Genomic DNA, 17096 nt, shown 5'->3' with positions numbered 1-17096 from the left:
CCACTTCTAGTGTTTTAGCTGATCCTTGACTTAAAACCAATCTAAACATTTTTTTAAGTTTGAAGGCAAGTTCTAGTGGAGCAGGTTCAACACAAAAGTTTGGCAGCATGAAAGTGCTGGAATACTACAAAGAGGGAAACCTTTATGCCTGTCTTATAAGTACTGGAAAGTATTTAAATGCAATTAACAGACTATGAGAAGTAACACGTAGCACATAATTCACAAGATAGCTTCAGTCTGGGCAGTAACAYTTTTGATATTGTTCTTTAAGATCTGACATCAGTTCATTTCACTGATGCTTCTAGAAACATGCATGGAGTCAACAGGACAATTTACACAGGTCAAGTGCATGTTTGTGATGAACTGAAGCTAAGCATGCGACTATAAAAAAGTAACCTCTCACTAAGTGTGGAAAGAATATATATGGACAAGCATGAGCACATGGCTTTGCACTAAACAGCAGTCAATTTTCTGTGTTCTTTACTACTCAAGAGATGGCCATATTTCAGTAAACTGAAATGACTCATGCTTTGGAGTGGGTATTTTCGTTCTTTCCTTGCACTATAAGCTAGGATAAAAATTACAGTCTTCTCCATACTGAACTCATATATATGGTTCCCAAGATATTTGGGGTCCTCTCTCAGTTCCTATAAAAACCTTCAAAGGTGTCTGAAGGTTTCCAAGGTGAGGTGGTCAAAGGTGCCTCTCCTCGATTTATGCTGGAGATGGCAGAAAGGCCCGATATAACTGATCGGTGAAGTGGTTAAACCTGTCCTCTTACTGAGAAATGGGAAGGAGTTACAGGTTGCAGCAAGCACAATTAATCTGATTTAAACATATATCCCAAAATTAATCTCCCAATTGGTGTTCCAAAGATCATGAATTCTGAGTGAAAGATATATATGTCAGGCAGTAAATATACAAACATGAGCTGAAAATTAATTTCACAGAAAGAAGCTTCATAGGCCAGTTTCTCATCTTAACTCATTAACTCATATATGAATTATGGAAATCAATAAATGATTTAACAGAGTTAGAAGTATTTAAATAACAAGAGATCAAAGAGGCAAAAATTATGCTCAAAGCTATTTTATTATTCTTACATTTTAAAAAATAAAATTAGCCAATGTTGGCACAGCTTCCACTACACTGCAAAAGAATCTTTTAAATAAATTTGGGGATAGAAAAAAAACAATCCTAGGATAATACTACACGTCATTTTCTGTAACTGTATAGTTCTTTCTTCCCTGAATATGCATTCAACTCAAACCTCAARATATATTAGACCAATTAAGTTACTTTACTGAATTAATGTGCAGCAAAAAAAGCAAATCAAAGAAAATAYGTAAACAATTTATGGCTGGAAGAAGTTTGTTTCATGATAATTCATCATCTTATTCTCTAATTGAACTTTCTAAGCATGTTTCCATCAAGCTCTTTAAGGGGTAATTCCACGTGGAGAAATACATGGACTCTTGAGATGAGAAAGTGCAAAATTAACAACTCCTTGTCAGTTGGCATCTTGCTCTGCAGTGAGAGACACTGATGAAGGGCTCCCCAGAAGTCTCGTATGATACGACTTTCGTCATCGTATTTTGCCCTCAGTTAGCYGCACTTGTTCCTTCAACTGAAGTAACTGGGTTCTTAAAAGTGTAGATATCTGATTGTGTTTTGGTTGCATTGTGGAAGTTCTGGAACTGCTGTCATTCTTTAATCTACAAACAAAAGCAAATGGAAGAAACCATTTGAAAAACAAAGTCCTGAATAGTCATACATTTTTCAACATGAAATTCAGGCTTCAATGCACAGTTGACTGATGCACATAATTCCTTCTGCTCTGACATTCTCTGGAACAAGATCACAAGGACTAAGTGGTAATTCCCAGAGAACAGTTAAAGAGTTATTCAGTCCCCAATTCTACAAACATCAGGTATCACAGATTTAAGYAAGATCCTATTCACCCAAAGTTGAATCTAAGCATAAATGGGTACAAGATTAAAGCCTAATTCYAGATGTTCTTTTAGACAAGTTACGAGCATTAAAGCACCACAATAAGCACACCCTATGATAGACCAAGGACATTATTTCTATACACGTTGTGGGAAGCCAGAAATTGCCAAGATCTAGTTCCATTTTGACATTAAATGACTCAGCTTAGAGTCTCTGTWAGGGTTGTTAATGTGAGATTATATTTCTCTCCATCAGACCTAAAGTTTTAACTTAAGTTCTGATTCAAAAATAATAGCTAGATTTTGAAAGYGACAGAAGGACATTTTTATTTTATTCTCACAGAAGGTAAAACAGTCGTATTTACTTCCCTAGTCTGTGCTTTCTCCCACTGAAACAGGACCAGAAAATAACTACAGACATTGGTAAGAATCAAATACACAGCTACTTTTAACACTGACAGAGTAAAATTTGGCACAAAACCCAGCCACAGTAAAAATGGCTAACGTTTCTTATTTGCAAACATCTTTTGATACATTTACACAATCCATTTGATTTCAGAACAACAGATGTATATTAAAATCCTGAAGGGTTATTTTTAACTGGAGAGAGAAAAAAATAGGAGTTTAAACATTTGTTTCTTGAACACAACTGTGGCAAACTTCCCATACAATTTTTTTTCAAAAGAATAATTTTACAAGTCAGAGGGCATAAAATCAAACAGGACTGAATTCTAAAAACATAATGTTATATATGTTGAGAGTACAGAAAGTCCATTATAAGAGCATCRTACCTCTGTGATAACTCCTGCAGCAATAGTGGAACCACCGTAGCGTAACATAAACCTCCCCAGCTCTTTAAAATCCTTATACAATTCTAGAGCTACAGGTCTTTGAGTCTGTAGTTCTACTAAAGCATTCTGTCCTTTAGTCAGTAACCTGCAGGGTCAAATAAGCAGAAAATCCTATTGCTAATTCAYATATGCGTTAATTGAAAAGAGAACAATGAGTAAAGGAATAAAATCATCCTGTAAAGCCAAAAGAAATTACAATGACCAAGACCAATCTCAAGCATAGCAAAGGCCACAAGGCTGAAAACATATTTGCTTGCAGCGGGTCTTTAAAAAAGGTATTCATGTTTGTTTTAAAACTTTCTAGGGACACATTTGACAAATTGTTTYGAAGTTAATTATCCCATTTAATAACTACTTTTTACATGCAGTGCAACTCTGTCTTGTTTCAAACCCAGTCCTAGCAACTAAAGAGCATGTGGGGCTTGTTTACTTCACCAGTTCATTATTTYCTAGAGGTCATTCTCTTCCCATTTTCTTCACATTACCTGTCAGTGACAATTTCAACTGTGCATTTTTTGCAAAGGATTTTTCTGATTATGCTGTAGCTGTCAAATAACACTTCAACTCAAACAGAGCTTCAAATAACAGAGGGATGTTCCCAAAGCCCAACTTAAGTGTTGGAAGGAAACAGATTCAGAGAAACCTAMATCTGTTGTTCTCCAACCTCACTGCCTAGCAGAGTTTATTTTAGGCAGTAACACACTTCCAGATTTATACCAGTGATCCCATCTGATTTCACAACAAAGGTATTCCTAATCTTGTCTCTTTTTAAGTATAGGGCTGCTGATCTGGAATTCATTCCTGACCCTGCAAGYAACCTTCGCAGAATCCCAGGATGGYTGAGGTTGGAAGGGACCTCTAGAGATCCTCTAGTCCAGCCCCCTGCTCCAGCAGGGACACCCAGAGCACGGGGCACAGGGCGGCAYCCAGGCGGGTTTGGAAGAKCTCCAGAGGAGGAGACTCCACAGCCTCCCTGGGCAGCCTGTGCCAGGGCTCTGKCACCCTCACAGYGAAGAAGTTTAGGCAAGTCATTTTACTTCTTGGGTGATCAGTACTTAGTAAGTGGGTTTAAGCAGTTGCCTTTTATTAAGCACTCTAAAAAATATAAATGTGAAACCATTCCAAAAAGGAAAGTATATTTTCATGTCCTTATAAACACATTATTGTTTCATAATAAAATCTCCTTGGTTTGCAACACACTAACCAAAACACAGCTGCCCGTTCCTCCGGTAATTATTAACTATTCAACACACTCACTTACTTAGGTTTTTTCTTTGTCACTTCACCAGTGCTTTTGTGCAGGACGCTCAACAATCTTCTAATAGTAGCAGGTTCACTTACAGTTTGATAGTGTAAGAGCACCTAAAATAATTTTACTTTGTCAGTTATTATGCTCTCTAAAATAAACAGAAATCCTACTTGTGAATATTTGAAATTATTAAGGTCTTTTTAATTAAGACTAATTCTGCCAACAAATATTTCCTAGTTTCTCACGGGAGGCTGCACCTCAGTTTCAGTAACTTTTCCTAATAACCTAACTTCTTTATCTCTGTAGATATGACAAAGGTTACTATTTAATTATAAATACATTTTTCATTTTAAGTGCTTTGTTTGTGCCATGTCAATATAATTTTCTGGCATAGATTTTTTTTGGGGTATCTTGCAATCAGGTGCTTCATTATTATACATCCAACAGCTTTTCAATGAATAACCTAGACTCTGTGATAGAACACTGTTTAAAATTGCTTAGCTACGTATCAAAAGTCAGTGGAAGTATGCAGGAGCAGTCAGAATAGCACCTCACATCCTCTTCAAATTACAGACAAATTAGGTGTTTCAATCAGGGGGTGAAAACAAAATTCTATTTCAAATGAATSTTTAAAAAARAAAGGAGGGCAAATGGCAACGAGAGTCAAGAAACTGAGTCACATATAACAAAAATAACRACTTTCAAGAGACTCACAGGAAATCCTTTAGTGATTGGAACTTCAATATTAAAGATGAGAATCCGAGCTCTGAAACGGGTACAAGCTTTAATTGGTTCCTTTGGATCACAAAATACACAGCCCACACTGCGAGAGGGAGAATTAGACAAGTTGGGGCACATTGTGATATAAAACTGTTAATCACTTACACTGGGCAAAAAAAATAAGAACAGAGACAACAATACTGCAATATAATTAAAACAAAAATCAGAATATCTCACRAAAACCCATACCCAAATTATTTCCTAGGTCATGTCTATGGTATTCTGTGGGTATGCATGAAGAAGTTTGTCTAGTTCAATGAACAATTACATCCATTGCTAACCAGTTTCTAAAAATGTCACCATTTCCTGTACTTTGAAGAATTAGACTTTCATTAGAGATTATCTGTTCCAGARCAAGAGCACTAAGTACTGAGGGCTGCCCAAAACTGCAGTGCTAATTCCCAAAATTCAACTATTTGGTGAACAGATGATGATCACTATCAGGACTGTCAAAAATTAAGTTCTCATCAGCATTCACTTCCAAGAAAAGATCCAGTAACTCATGTCACAGGAAAGTCACTGCCTGTTACAAGTCACTCAAGTAGTCTAGGCACAGCTCTGTGAGAGCAGCTAACTTGCTACCTAAAATGAAATGAAAACTAATCCCACAAAGAAACACATGACCAAAGGGAATTAACAGCACAAACTTGCAAGTCAGGTGAAATGGAATTTCAAAGAGTACTTAAAATTTGTTGACAAATTTAATGTATCCTCAAGAAAAATGACATCAAAAGCAAAAATTGGATCCAAGTCTCCAGTCAACAAGTAGAACAGTATTTATTTTCCTCATATCTCATATATCCTCATTTATCACAATGTGGTAAATGAAAAGTAATTATGAAAAAGAAACACAGAATAAAAAATCCTGTACTTCTTCCCTAAAAAGCACTATTAAAGCAAGTTTTTCAAGCAGTAGCTGAAATCTTGATGTTTGAAGCCCAACTAAAATGTAGAAAAGCTATTCAACTTATGGATCCAACCACCTCACCTGAACAAGAATTGAGAGGCAGCAAATACATCCTCCTCAAGGCTTGAGGCCATGCTTAGCATGAAATTTATACACTAAAAGCCATTTGCTAAATGTCCTACAGAATACATTAAAATAAGGTTAGCAAAACCTTTATCAAAATGGAAAGAAGCTAGGTGTGTCAAATAAACAGCTTCCCATCCATCCATTTGTTCAGTTTTGAATATTGGCACACAGTGGCAATTGTTTTGGTAAGTTTGGTTACAACGCTTAATGATTTGGTAAGTTCTTCAAAAAATCCTTTGTTTCCTTTAGCAAAATCTAGCTAAGTGGATGATTAGGATAACTTAAGAGAAGTCTTAAAAGGAAAAGCTTTTGAAGGCTGCCAGTGTCAGCACTCGGGCCAAGTAAGAACACTAGCATTGCTCTTCTGAAGCTGCCGTTGTTCATACAGCAGATGTTTCCAACGTCCGGACATGCGAGCCAGGTGATATGCATCACTTTGGTTTTAAATATCCTGGTAGCCAAATCATTCTTCAAGTAAACCGCTGATCATGAAGGGTAGTAGTTATACAGCTTTTCATTAAAAACAAACCGTTACTTAGACTGAAACTCAGTTTTGCTCACTTGATTTTGATGATATCCATGCCGGTCAAAGTGAGACTAACGTGATCTCCTGCTGCAGCCCAATCAACTGGTTCATCGTGCAGTGTAATTCCTGGAAATGAGTAAGAACAGAACCTCACAGTGAAGTACCTAGGTTCTGAGCTACAAACAAACAGCTCTGTTTGGACCAGTTGTGCTTCATCAACCATTACTCATCAGTTTTCAATATGAATGGGTTGAGAGTAAAAGCTTCTTAACTGAGAACACTGAGGAAGCATTTTTTTCTCCTTGGTGAGGACTCTCTTGCCTCACCCCACCCTGCACACAATGGCATGGCCCTATTTAAGCAAAGAGGGGACTTGGCGCCTGTCAYCGTGCGGATGTCACCGTGCGGATGACGCAGTCCCGAAAATACCACAGCACTAATATCTCTGCCTGCCCCACCCATCCTTTGATGCACACGCACACCCTAGACCGCATCTTTCATATACTTTAATAGGACCGTGTCAACTTTCATTTACCTTAAGTGGATTTGTTGACTCTTTCACAAAAAAAAGCGTAACAGACGCCTTTCGTTCGCAACGACGTGGCATCTGTGAGAAAGCCTCTCTACAAGGAATTTTATTCTGATTTTTAAATGCATTTGAAATGATTTAAAGATAACCCGGCTAAGTAGGGGAAGACAAAACTAACTGCTCCCCATTTAACAGCCTGAAGTTCTGGCAGACACCAAGAAAAAAAAATCTCAGCCAAAAAAGGCACCTCATTTTATAAATACTGTACACGTTTATAGGATATAATTCTATTTCATTGCAGATTTGCTAATCTGTTGCAAAAAGCACCTATCAAGATAGGTGAGAAAGCAGCATGCAAATGTTGGCATGTTAAGCACTTGAAGTTCAGTTTCTTGAAAAGAATCCTAATGCAGGCACTACCTTCAGTTAACATCATAAGATAAATCACACACTCTTAATACCACCGAAAATAGATGCTTAATGAACTAATTCCCAACCTTTATCTGCATTTGAACCATATGAGATGCAACGTGTGTAAGAAAAAATAAATGAATTAAATAACTGCATAAATGTACTGGAGGATTCTCAGACAAAATCCCTCTCTTCGCAGGCCACGTGGGGATGCGGCCCCAGCTGCCTGAGGGGTGACTAGGGCAGTCCGATACCCGCGCCAGCTCTCACCACATTCCCTTGCAAAGTGAGCAAGGTCTGATCTTTACAAAGGTCTAATCCAGCATATCAAAGAGTTTCCCAAATTGGCACTGGATATAGCCTGATTTTCAAATCAGAATGACAGCTGCATCAGCAAATTGCTGGATCCAGGCTAGAGGCACAAGCCCATGGATTTGTTTTGAGGGATTAGTGGTTAACTCATTGGTCAATGCTGCAGGAAAGCAAAAAACTCTGCAGTACAAAGACAATAMTTTTAATTATGAAGACAGTAAGCTTCATTATGAAACAGATAAAGATTTTTATCTGCTGRCTTAAATATTCCTTTTTCCATAAGTCAAAAGTATCGGTAGTATTTTAAATAAAACTTTCGACTCCTTTGTAGCTGCTCCACACAATTATATTCTAAGAGTATGGAAGGAGCAATGGTAAATATGATGAACARCAGCACAAATTTAATTATCAGGGGTTTTGCATCTCATTTGTAGGAATAATTTCTATATGTTGTTCAACACGCTCACACTTTCTGGCAATAGTAGCCCTCCACAGGCAAGCTGAATATTAATGATTCCTGTACTACACATCCTTACAGCAGTGAATTGTGGAGCTAAGATATTTTTATGGATTCTTCATGAAAAAAATGTAAAAAGCCATGAGGCTACAGCATTAAAAGTACCTGACGCTGTAAAAAAAGGTAAAAAGCACGAAACATTTCACATATTCTTCACAGACATATTTATACAGACACAGTCACATCTGAAGAAATTCGTTTTATGCTTTCACATTTTATGTTTGACAGTTAGTATCAGTTTGACAATCCGTTACCATTTCAGTAACTGCTGCGAGCCCAGTATTGACCTGAAAGTAAACAAGCTTCTGAAGACCTACCCTTTGCAGTGCAAGTTTCATTGGGAGGCATCGCCAGAAGTCGTTCTCCAACCTGAATATAGCCTGCTTCTATTTTACCAGTCACACAAAATCCCGATCCTTGATCTGAAAAATCACAGAAATATTTTAAAGTGACTTAATAGCAAGGTCAATTCCAATTTTCATGACCACTTCAGGAGTGCACAGACAGTTTTAAGTATAATAAAGCTTTTCCCCCAGTAGAGAGTTCAGCACTTGCAAGTTAGACAGCTGTGCCTCATAATGAAAATGAAACATTAAATTCAAAACCCCTAGATCTTATATTTTTCAGAACTTATATCCTTCTTTAAACAAATGTAGGTGCATGAAGAAGTATGTTTTAGTTTTTCAGTATTAGATTAAGCTTCTTATTTTCTAGCAATTTTATTTAATTCGGCACTTTCATTACAACTACAGACARAAACATTCCACAGACACCTTACAAAAATTCCCAAAGACAGACCCCAATTCCCGAGCTCCTTACTGTTTAACTGACTCAGAATCCTGGAAGCTCCATTTGCAGCCTTCTTTTACTCCTAGAAAGCCAAACATTGATTCTGCTCTATCTAACATGAGAAGTTATTATAACAAGGGATGTCTCAGTATTTCCGAGTACAGGATTTACATATAGTCTTCTTCTTGAAAGTCCCTATACTTACCTAATACGCAGTTATTTTAATTGCACATTTTAAAAAAGGTGCAATACAAACCTGCTCTGTGCTTCTAGCACTACACACATTTACACATACCCCACTTAAATGCGCTTAAATGCCTCATCTGCAGGTATGTTTATACAGAATCCTCTGACATGATTTTATAAAGATTTTCACAGTCATTCCAAATGGCAAACAGACCTTTTGCTGAATGTCAGAATTCAGTGACAAGGAATTTAATATTTTGTGTATCATATTAAAACCACATGCTAAAAATTTCTTTTTTCTCATTAGTTATTGATGAATACTTCCACCTATCTAGCTGGAAAAGTTTTACTAGTAGTAATAAACTCATTTTCCTCTAATCATTCCAGCAAGTTAGATGAACACAATCAGTTAACAGATGACATAGGATGTTAAAAGAACTGAAAACTGGAAACAGAGACCTGCTAGAAAATGAAAAAAAAAAAAAAAAAAAAAAGAAAAAAGAAAGAAAATCTGCAAGTCATGGTACAACTATCACCTGGATACTGTGCACAGAGAACCCAAAGCTCCCTCTGCCAGCATTTGCAGACAGCCAGAGCCATGAGCTGGATCCAGGCTCCCAACCATGCTCTGCTCAGGCAGGAAGGAACCCAGGAGGAATCAAGCACCAACACTCCTTCCCTTAACACCACGAGGACCTGTCTGGCAAACCTGTATGTGGCCTAGGCCCCACTTGGTCACAAGCATGTGCCTGTGAAGTGGAAAGCTCCTTCAGCTCCCACAGCAAATCACTGCAAGCACAAGCCTACAGGGGCAGACAGCACCTGGGTATAGAGAGCCTACTTTTACATCCATCTCAGTACTTAGGTTCTGTCTGTATTTGCCAAGAGTTTCTGGTTGCTAGAAAAGACTGTCCTAAAGTTAAGTCATACTCTTGACAGCATTAGATTGTATATGGAGACTGGAGATGCTGGAGCTTAGAGGGACCTCTTAGTTCAGGGGGTAAGTTTGACTGMAGAGAATATTAGGAGGGCTAAGGGGGAGAGCAGGTAAAAAGAGGCTGAGTGTTAAGAGTGTTAGAATGGGTCCTATTCCTGTTCACGTATCCTGACACACAAAGTTCCTCCTTTTTCTTTTTTTTACATAATATTTCAATGCACATCTTCACATTCAGGTCTTAAATATTAGTAAAATGATGGTAAAAATACTATAAAAACAACCAACCTTTAAAAACATCGGCGACACACAACCTAAATGGTTTATCCACTGATCTTTGAGGTGGCTTGAAAGCATCTGCAAATAAATTGATAATACTTTTTAGAATTTCTGTATTCAGTGACTACCTCAATAACTGCTCCTTTAAAGGCAAATTAGCTATACTACATTCCAAAATATTTGTCCCACTTCTCCCCCTGAAGTTTTCACATGCATGCATACAACTACAGTAACATATTAGTTCTTAGAACAACTGCACTCACCAATTTGCTCTAACAAACATTTTCCTTTATACCACTTTGTGAGCTCATTTGACTGTCCCCTTGTAACTAAATTTTCTCCACCAAGACCACTTGTTGGGATATAAGCCACATCAGACTCCTAATTAGAAAAAGCAAACAGAAGTTAAAATACATTATAACAACATTACAACAACATTATAAGAAAAGCAAAGCGTGCATTTTTCAATATTGTGCTTCCAAGTTATGAAAAAACAAGTCAGCAAAATTATATTCCCCCTTATGGAGAAGGTGAATTCTTTGGCTGATACATTTCCATTCTGACCTATTCTTTGGTGGTCTTATGGCTCTTTACCAAAGCAAGAGGTCAGCAAAGCAATATCTAAAATGATGATTGCAATTATGTTAACTGGAAGCTGAATTTGAGTAGAGAAGTCCAACTGCATATCTGAAAGGCACATTCCAGTTTGATTTGCTGGTTGCAGGACAATAATTTCAGGAAGGCCTCAATTGACCACTTAGATAGGAGTTTGAACCAAAGAAATACAACAACAATAATTAAGAACAATAAATAATGTTCTTACTAGCTCGTAATTCACAATGAAACCTGCACGGATATAAAACCTTCTACTCTAATTCACGTCATTCTGAACAYTAAGATGTTCTGCTTTGCAGAAAAACCACCCCAGCGGACTGCAAAATAGATGTGCACCCAAAAGATTTAATAGACTTAAAAAAGAGCAGGGAATATTACTAAAGAGTATCAAGAACTGAGCCTTATCCAAAGCTCAATAAACACTCCTCCATTGGGACGGAACCTGCTGTACTATATGTACACACTACCAGAAGGAAGGTGTCACAAAATAACAACCTGGCTGAAACAACACAGAAACCTATTCCTATCCTCACCCCAAAACCTGAACAAAGCAAAGACCTCAGAAATTCACATTACCTTAAAGCCAGCTTGCCTAAGAAACTGGCCAAGCTTACTGGTAATTTCCTGAAATCTTTCCTGTTGCCAATTGACCTAAAAAGAGAACAAAGATTATAAAAATAGAATTCTAAATTGTTAAAAATTACAGTTTTACATTAAGCTTGAGACTTGAACAAATAGCTGCACATCACCAAATCAATAGAGTTGTTTTGTTTGTTCGCTTTACCCAGGGCATCTAAGAATGTTAAAGATGAGGTTCTTCCAAGCGGGTCAATCGCTGAATGGAGTGAGATCATACCTATTAAACACTTGCTGACAGCAAATACCACAGCCATAAATTTCAAAGTCCATTATTTGATTTGCCAATAACTAGAACCTTAATTTTTTAATTCACACAAATTTATATTGAGCAAGACATGTGACGCAGCAATAATCTGAGAGCCAAACGATAGCATTTAAAACAGTTTAAACATCTGAAGAATGGGCTTCTCCTGCGGCCTTGATCTGGATGGTCATCCCCACAGTTGCCCCATTGTTAGCTGCTTATCTGAAGTCTAGGAGGAGATTTTCATACAGAGCAGAGGAAATGCCCCCTGCTCATTTTAGGATCTGAACTGTCCTCCCCTGTGCTGTGAAAACRCACTGAGAAACTGAAAGAAAAATATTGTAAACACAGGGACTACAAGGCCTGACACTCAAAGAAAGGAAGAAATAAACCATTTTTAGCTTTATAAGTACTGACAGGCTTAAGGGACAAAAATCCTAAAGGAAGCCTTTCCACGGCATAGAGAAAGTAGGCACGTACCTGGTCCATTTTATTGACTGCAACGGCTAGCTGTGTCACTCCAAGGGAACGCACCAACAATCCATGCTCTCGGGTTTGGCCGCCAGTCTCAAATCCCGCCTCAAACTCTCCCCTGCTGGCATCCACCACCAGAATCGCCACATCGGCCTCAAACAAACAAACAAACAAACAAACAAACCAAACAAGAACAAAAATAACAAAAAAAACCTCCACACAATTAAACGGGCTAAGAGATGAAAACAATTCAGATAAATATGCCAATCAGCAACATTTCACACAAAACCTACTTTACACAGAAGGAAGACAGATATGCTCCAAATGCAATTAAAAGTGCTTATTTCTACCTCCCTGTTCCATGCTTGCATCAGTGAAATAACAWGGCACTGCATCATCTCATATCATAAACCACAATTTTATACAGCATACAGTAATACAGCAGCCTGCTCTTTGCTTGGGGAACCTGCCCTCTTTAAACTCCCCACCATGCTCAAGCTGTACACGCCGATACTCCACAAGCATAAGAACAGATACGAGTAAAATATTCCATTCTCCATGTAGGGTATGGCCAGGACTCTGCACAGAAGCTTGAGCCTGGACATAGTCCTACTGGGAAGCAGCAAAAATAACAAACCAACCACCTCAGCACACGGTTAGGAGAATCAGTGCGCTCCATACGGGATGAGGATGTTTCACAGTCTGCTCCACATGCTGGAGCACGTCAAGCTCACGGGCTGGCAGTTTGTGATTCACACACCAAGGCTCTCAAGAACACCAGAATGCAAGTGGAAAAAGCTTAAATAGCCTAATATGTATTTTATCACCTAGGGGAAATCTCTGTCAAGACATTAAGAGCAAATAGATATTGTGCTGTCTACAGCACCAAACAAAAGCTAACATTTAAGCAAAGGAAAAAAAAAATTGCACAGACTGCCTCAAATGCTGCTAATATTTCTACTAATTCACAACTTCCCTTCCAGAAGGTAACAGGTAGTTACATGACCATCACCTACCAAACGATGGCAACGAATATGAACAGGAAAAGCATTTGTGTCAAAGGTGGGATCAGAGGCAGTCAACTTCACAGGACATAAAGGAAAGCGAAGAAAAGCCCAGCTTTCTCCCTGGCCTTACACACACATGCTCCTGATACCAGGAGAGGAGGCCAGACRGAGCACGTTGTCCTAGTTCTGAATTCCCCTGACCTCAAAGAGTGGAACGGGGCAAGTGTGAGAACAGCCAAGGGACGAGGGGTGAATTTCCCCCCAACTCAAGCTCCAGTATGCACGCTGGTAACCCCCTCCTTCACAGGGAGGCAAAGGACACCCTGAAAGGACATCTGCATTTGCTAAACTGTAAAAACGATACCTAGGGACTAAAACAAATTAGCCATTTATTAATGCTCTGTACCAGATCCTGGCCCTGATAAGGCTGATTTGCATTTTGTGTAACAGCAGTTGGGGATTCACCTTGCAGCGGTGGAATTCCCAGCAACACAGTGGCATCGGGGGCATTCTCACATTTGCTTTCTTCCAGCCATTTCCTGAGAGGGTTTGGGCTACTCTGGGAGGCATCAGAGGACTTGCAAAGCTCCACTGATTCCCTCAGCACACGTCAGAAGAGCCCGGCCCCTCACAATCCTGGGGGCTGCACACAGAGATACATCGAGTCCTATTTAGGCAGGCTCTTTTTCTGTCAAACAGGCAACTGCTGGCAGGCCTTTTCTTACACGTGTTCTCTGCGTTACTTCACAAGACAACCCAGCTTGAATTAAAATTGTAATGGAAATGCTATCTGAGACATTTTCCAGTATTCTGGATCTACAAATACATTTCTAACTAAAAAAAAAAGCTTCCTGCAACACATTTCACAGTGTACATGATTATACAAGCCCTACACCACAATTTGAGAACCTCTGACTATGCTGTGGCCTAACCACTGAGCCACGAGATCTGAATCCTCCCCCCGGCCCTGCTACAGACCTAGGGTAAAATCGGGGGAAATCTGGTCTTCCTACAGTATGATTTCTCTATCTAAAAAACCAATAACACTTACCTACTTTTGCAAGGCATACTGAGATCTTAAGATAAAACTCTCATTTGAGACTGTGATAATAACACATATGCACAAAAAAAGCAACTCTAAATAGTGGCTTGCCTAGGGAGAGAGGGGAGTCATCAAGCCAATTTTTCTACTTCTGAGATCCAATTCCACTATTTTAAGGCAGCCACCTTTTTCAATAGGAAAGATACCACTTTGTTTCATGCAACTAGATGGTTTACTTGCTCTATTTGATTTATTACCTACAGGAATTAAATAATTGACCTAGATGAGGATGGTAAATACCATACTGAATTCACTAGGTAGCATCCTACACTTTAGACTTTACCCACAGTTCCCCCAAAGCAACAGGCACATGGAGTTACTGAAAATGACCTAATGAAGAACATAYATGCACTTTGTATCAATGTGGTATTCCAGATAACTACCAGGTAAACTTGGTATTTAGTCACCCCATACAAAATACTTGCTTAAATCAAAAGCCTTGTGCTTGACCTAGGCCAACCTTTTTTTTTTTTTTTCTGTTTCAGCTGAAAGCCACTTGAAATCTTTACCCCTAAAAAAATTCACAGAACTTCTTGTTTAACACAACTGCCACATTTGAATAGCTTTAAGAACGACTCTTTGATTTATCTAACTGTAACTTCGTATTCAAATTACTTCCCTAGTAAGTGTGAAACTCTCCTCCAAAGAGTTAACTTACCAAAAAAAGAGAAGTAACTGCTTTTTCAAAGTTTAACACATTTTTAAGTTTAGAAAAGCTCATGAAAACTTTAAAGCTATGTCAGTGGCATTAGTGATTCTATCTCATCTTCGATTTAAAAGGAAGAGGAATTTTTTTTTTTCTTAATGTTATATATAATACTGCTACTGTAGAAGGAGTTTGAGAATATACCTACCTGCGCRGCTCCTGTGATCATATTCGGAATGAAGTCTTTATGGCCCGGAGCATCCATCAGCGTAATTACTTTAGTCTTTGTCTCAAATTTGGTCATWCCCACATCCATTGTTACTCCCCTTAAAGGAAGCACACAAGGAAGACACCATCACAACTGCTTTGAAAGCTTCATAGAAATAAAAAAACCCAATGCAGTCATGAAATTCTATACGTTATGACTTCAATTTCATTTAGCCTGCACCAAGGGATGGAAAGAAGCCCACCTGCATTAGACAGACCTCTAGAGCTGCCTGTGGGTAACTCTAATCAGAAAGAAAACCAACACCTAGAGTTAACCCCATGCCAATGGACTAAGAGATGCAAGCTCAGTGAGAACATGAAAAGAGAACTTTAATGAGCACTTGATTCATTATTAGTTTTTTAATATTTTGCTCTTCAGAAAGAGGCACCATTCAATATCAGAAACATAAGAACAAGCAAAAACAGATGGTAGGGACTAAAGTAAAAAGGTTATAATATTTGCTAAGATCCACATTGAGAACTACTCATTTTCTAGAAGGGATCACAGCTCTTTCACTCAGTTCCACATCTGACTAATAACCCTGTTTCCTGCACAACACACGGGATGGATTCACCTGAGCACATGCAGACACCTCTCATGCACGTGAGCTAGTCAGCTGCATCTGAGCTAGTCAGCTGCATCTCCCCTCACTGCCAACAACCAGAAACAGGCCCGTAAGTTACAAGGGTACTTATTTTATTAGATACTTAAAATATGCCACTTCCAGTGGCAAGAAACATTTAGAGATGGCTCCATAAAGACTTTGATTTAAAAAATACAAAACTCCAATACAGAGAAAATTAAAAACAAGCAGAAATACCAAGTCAAAATTCTGATGATGATTGTTAATTTACTAAAGAAGAAGCAGAAGTGTGGTACCTCATTGATAACTCTGCTGAATAAAAAAAAAAAAAAATAATAATATTATACCCACTGCAGTTTTTCTGCACAATGCTTACCTTCCTGGGAGATTTTTCAYAAGGAATAAATACCGCCTTGTTTTTCACACATTAATTATCCTAATCATAGGTACCTTGTTTTAATAAAATAATGAACTTGGTATGTCCCCAATATAAAAGAAAGTGGCAGCACATGCAAAAGTTTCTTTATACACGTGGTGCATCTGCCTTTCAAAATATCTTGATGGTCCCTGCTTTACTCCATGTTCTTCACAATCACTTGGCTTTGTCAAAGTTATCTTTGCAACCTCTGCTGATTATATACTCTGAAACCATGAGAAATGAGCAACTACTAAAAATATAATTTATATTAGATAAATAAACTTTATCCTGCRATTCTAAGTACACAGAAGATAAACTGTTGGAAACACTATGTTAAGACACTATAAAATGTGTTTATTATGTTGTGAACAAATAATGTCATGTCTGTAAAAATACATGATTTTCTTAAACAGCTTTTTAAAATGAGCTTGACTGGATCCCCCTTATATACGTCTCCAGTGACGCAATTCAATTCTATTATTTCAAATTAGTAAGTTGTAGACAATGATCAAAAAGCACCAATATAATTAATTTATTATGAATTCATTTGACATTTAATGGAATGCAAGTCACACGTGTCAAATTAAATTCTACAGTGCTTCACTTACAGCCTTTGTACAACGAGTGCCAGGATTGCAATTTAGACCTTTTCTATAGGGAGACAACACACCAGAAAACTTGGCAACAATGAATTAGTAAGACAACCTTAGTGCTTCTGTTACTGAGGGTAGTACATCTCCTTTATTTTGCAGCTG

At 38.1% G+C, this 17096-nt stretch overlaps 1 protein-coding gene across 1 annotated transcript in view; it reads right to left on the bottom strand.

Annotated features, from left to right (window-relative positions):
• Nucleotides 1–1116: 1116 nt before the first annotated feature.
• HBS1L (HBS1 like translational GTPase) overlaps nucleotides 1117–17096 on the bottom strand; it is a 56434-nt gene continuing 40454 nt past the window's right edge. Inside the window, exons 8-18 of the mRNA XM_026048176.1 lie at nucleotides 15281–15398; nucleotides 12324–12470; nucleotides 11537–11611; nucleotides 10609–10726; nucleotides 10355–10423; nucleotides 8475–8579; nucleotides 6424–6514; nucleotides 4764–4872; nucleotides 4062–4162; nucleotides 2741–2885; nucleotides 1117–1715 (exon numbers count right to left, since the gene is read on the bottom strand). Of these exons, the coding sequence (XP_025903961.1) occupies nucleotides 1704–1715; nucleotides 2741–2885; nucleotides 4062–4162; nucleotides 4764–4872; nucleotides 6424–6514; nucleotides 8475–8579; nucleotides 10355–10423; nucleotides 10609–10726; nucleotides 11537–11611; nucleotides 12324–12470; nucleotides 15281–15398 (1090 nt within the window). The 3' untranslated portion in view covers nucleotides 1117–1703. The remainder of the gene's footprint in view (nucleotides 1716–2740; nucleotides 2886–4061; nucleotides 4163–4763; nucleotides 4873–6423; nucleotides 6515–8474; nucleotides 8580–10354; nucleotides 10424–10608; nucleotides 10727–11536; nucleotides 11612–12323; nucleotides 12471–15280; nucleotides 15399–17096) is intronic.

This window comes from Nothoprocta perdicaria, unplaced genomic scaffold (assembly GCF_003342845.1).
Source record: "Nothoprocta perdicaria isolate Ctin4 unplaced genomic scaffold, notPer1 scaffold_52, whole genome shotgun sequence".
NCBI lineage: Eukaryota > Metazoa > Chordata > Aves > Tinamiformes > Tinamidae > Nothoprocta > Nothoprocta perdicaria.
The sequence above is the reverse complement of the archived record's forward strand: the minus strand, read 5'-3'. Positions and strand labels throughout refer to the sequence as shown.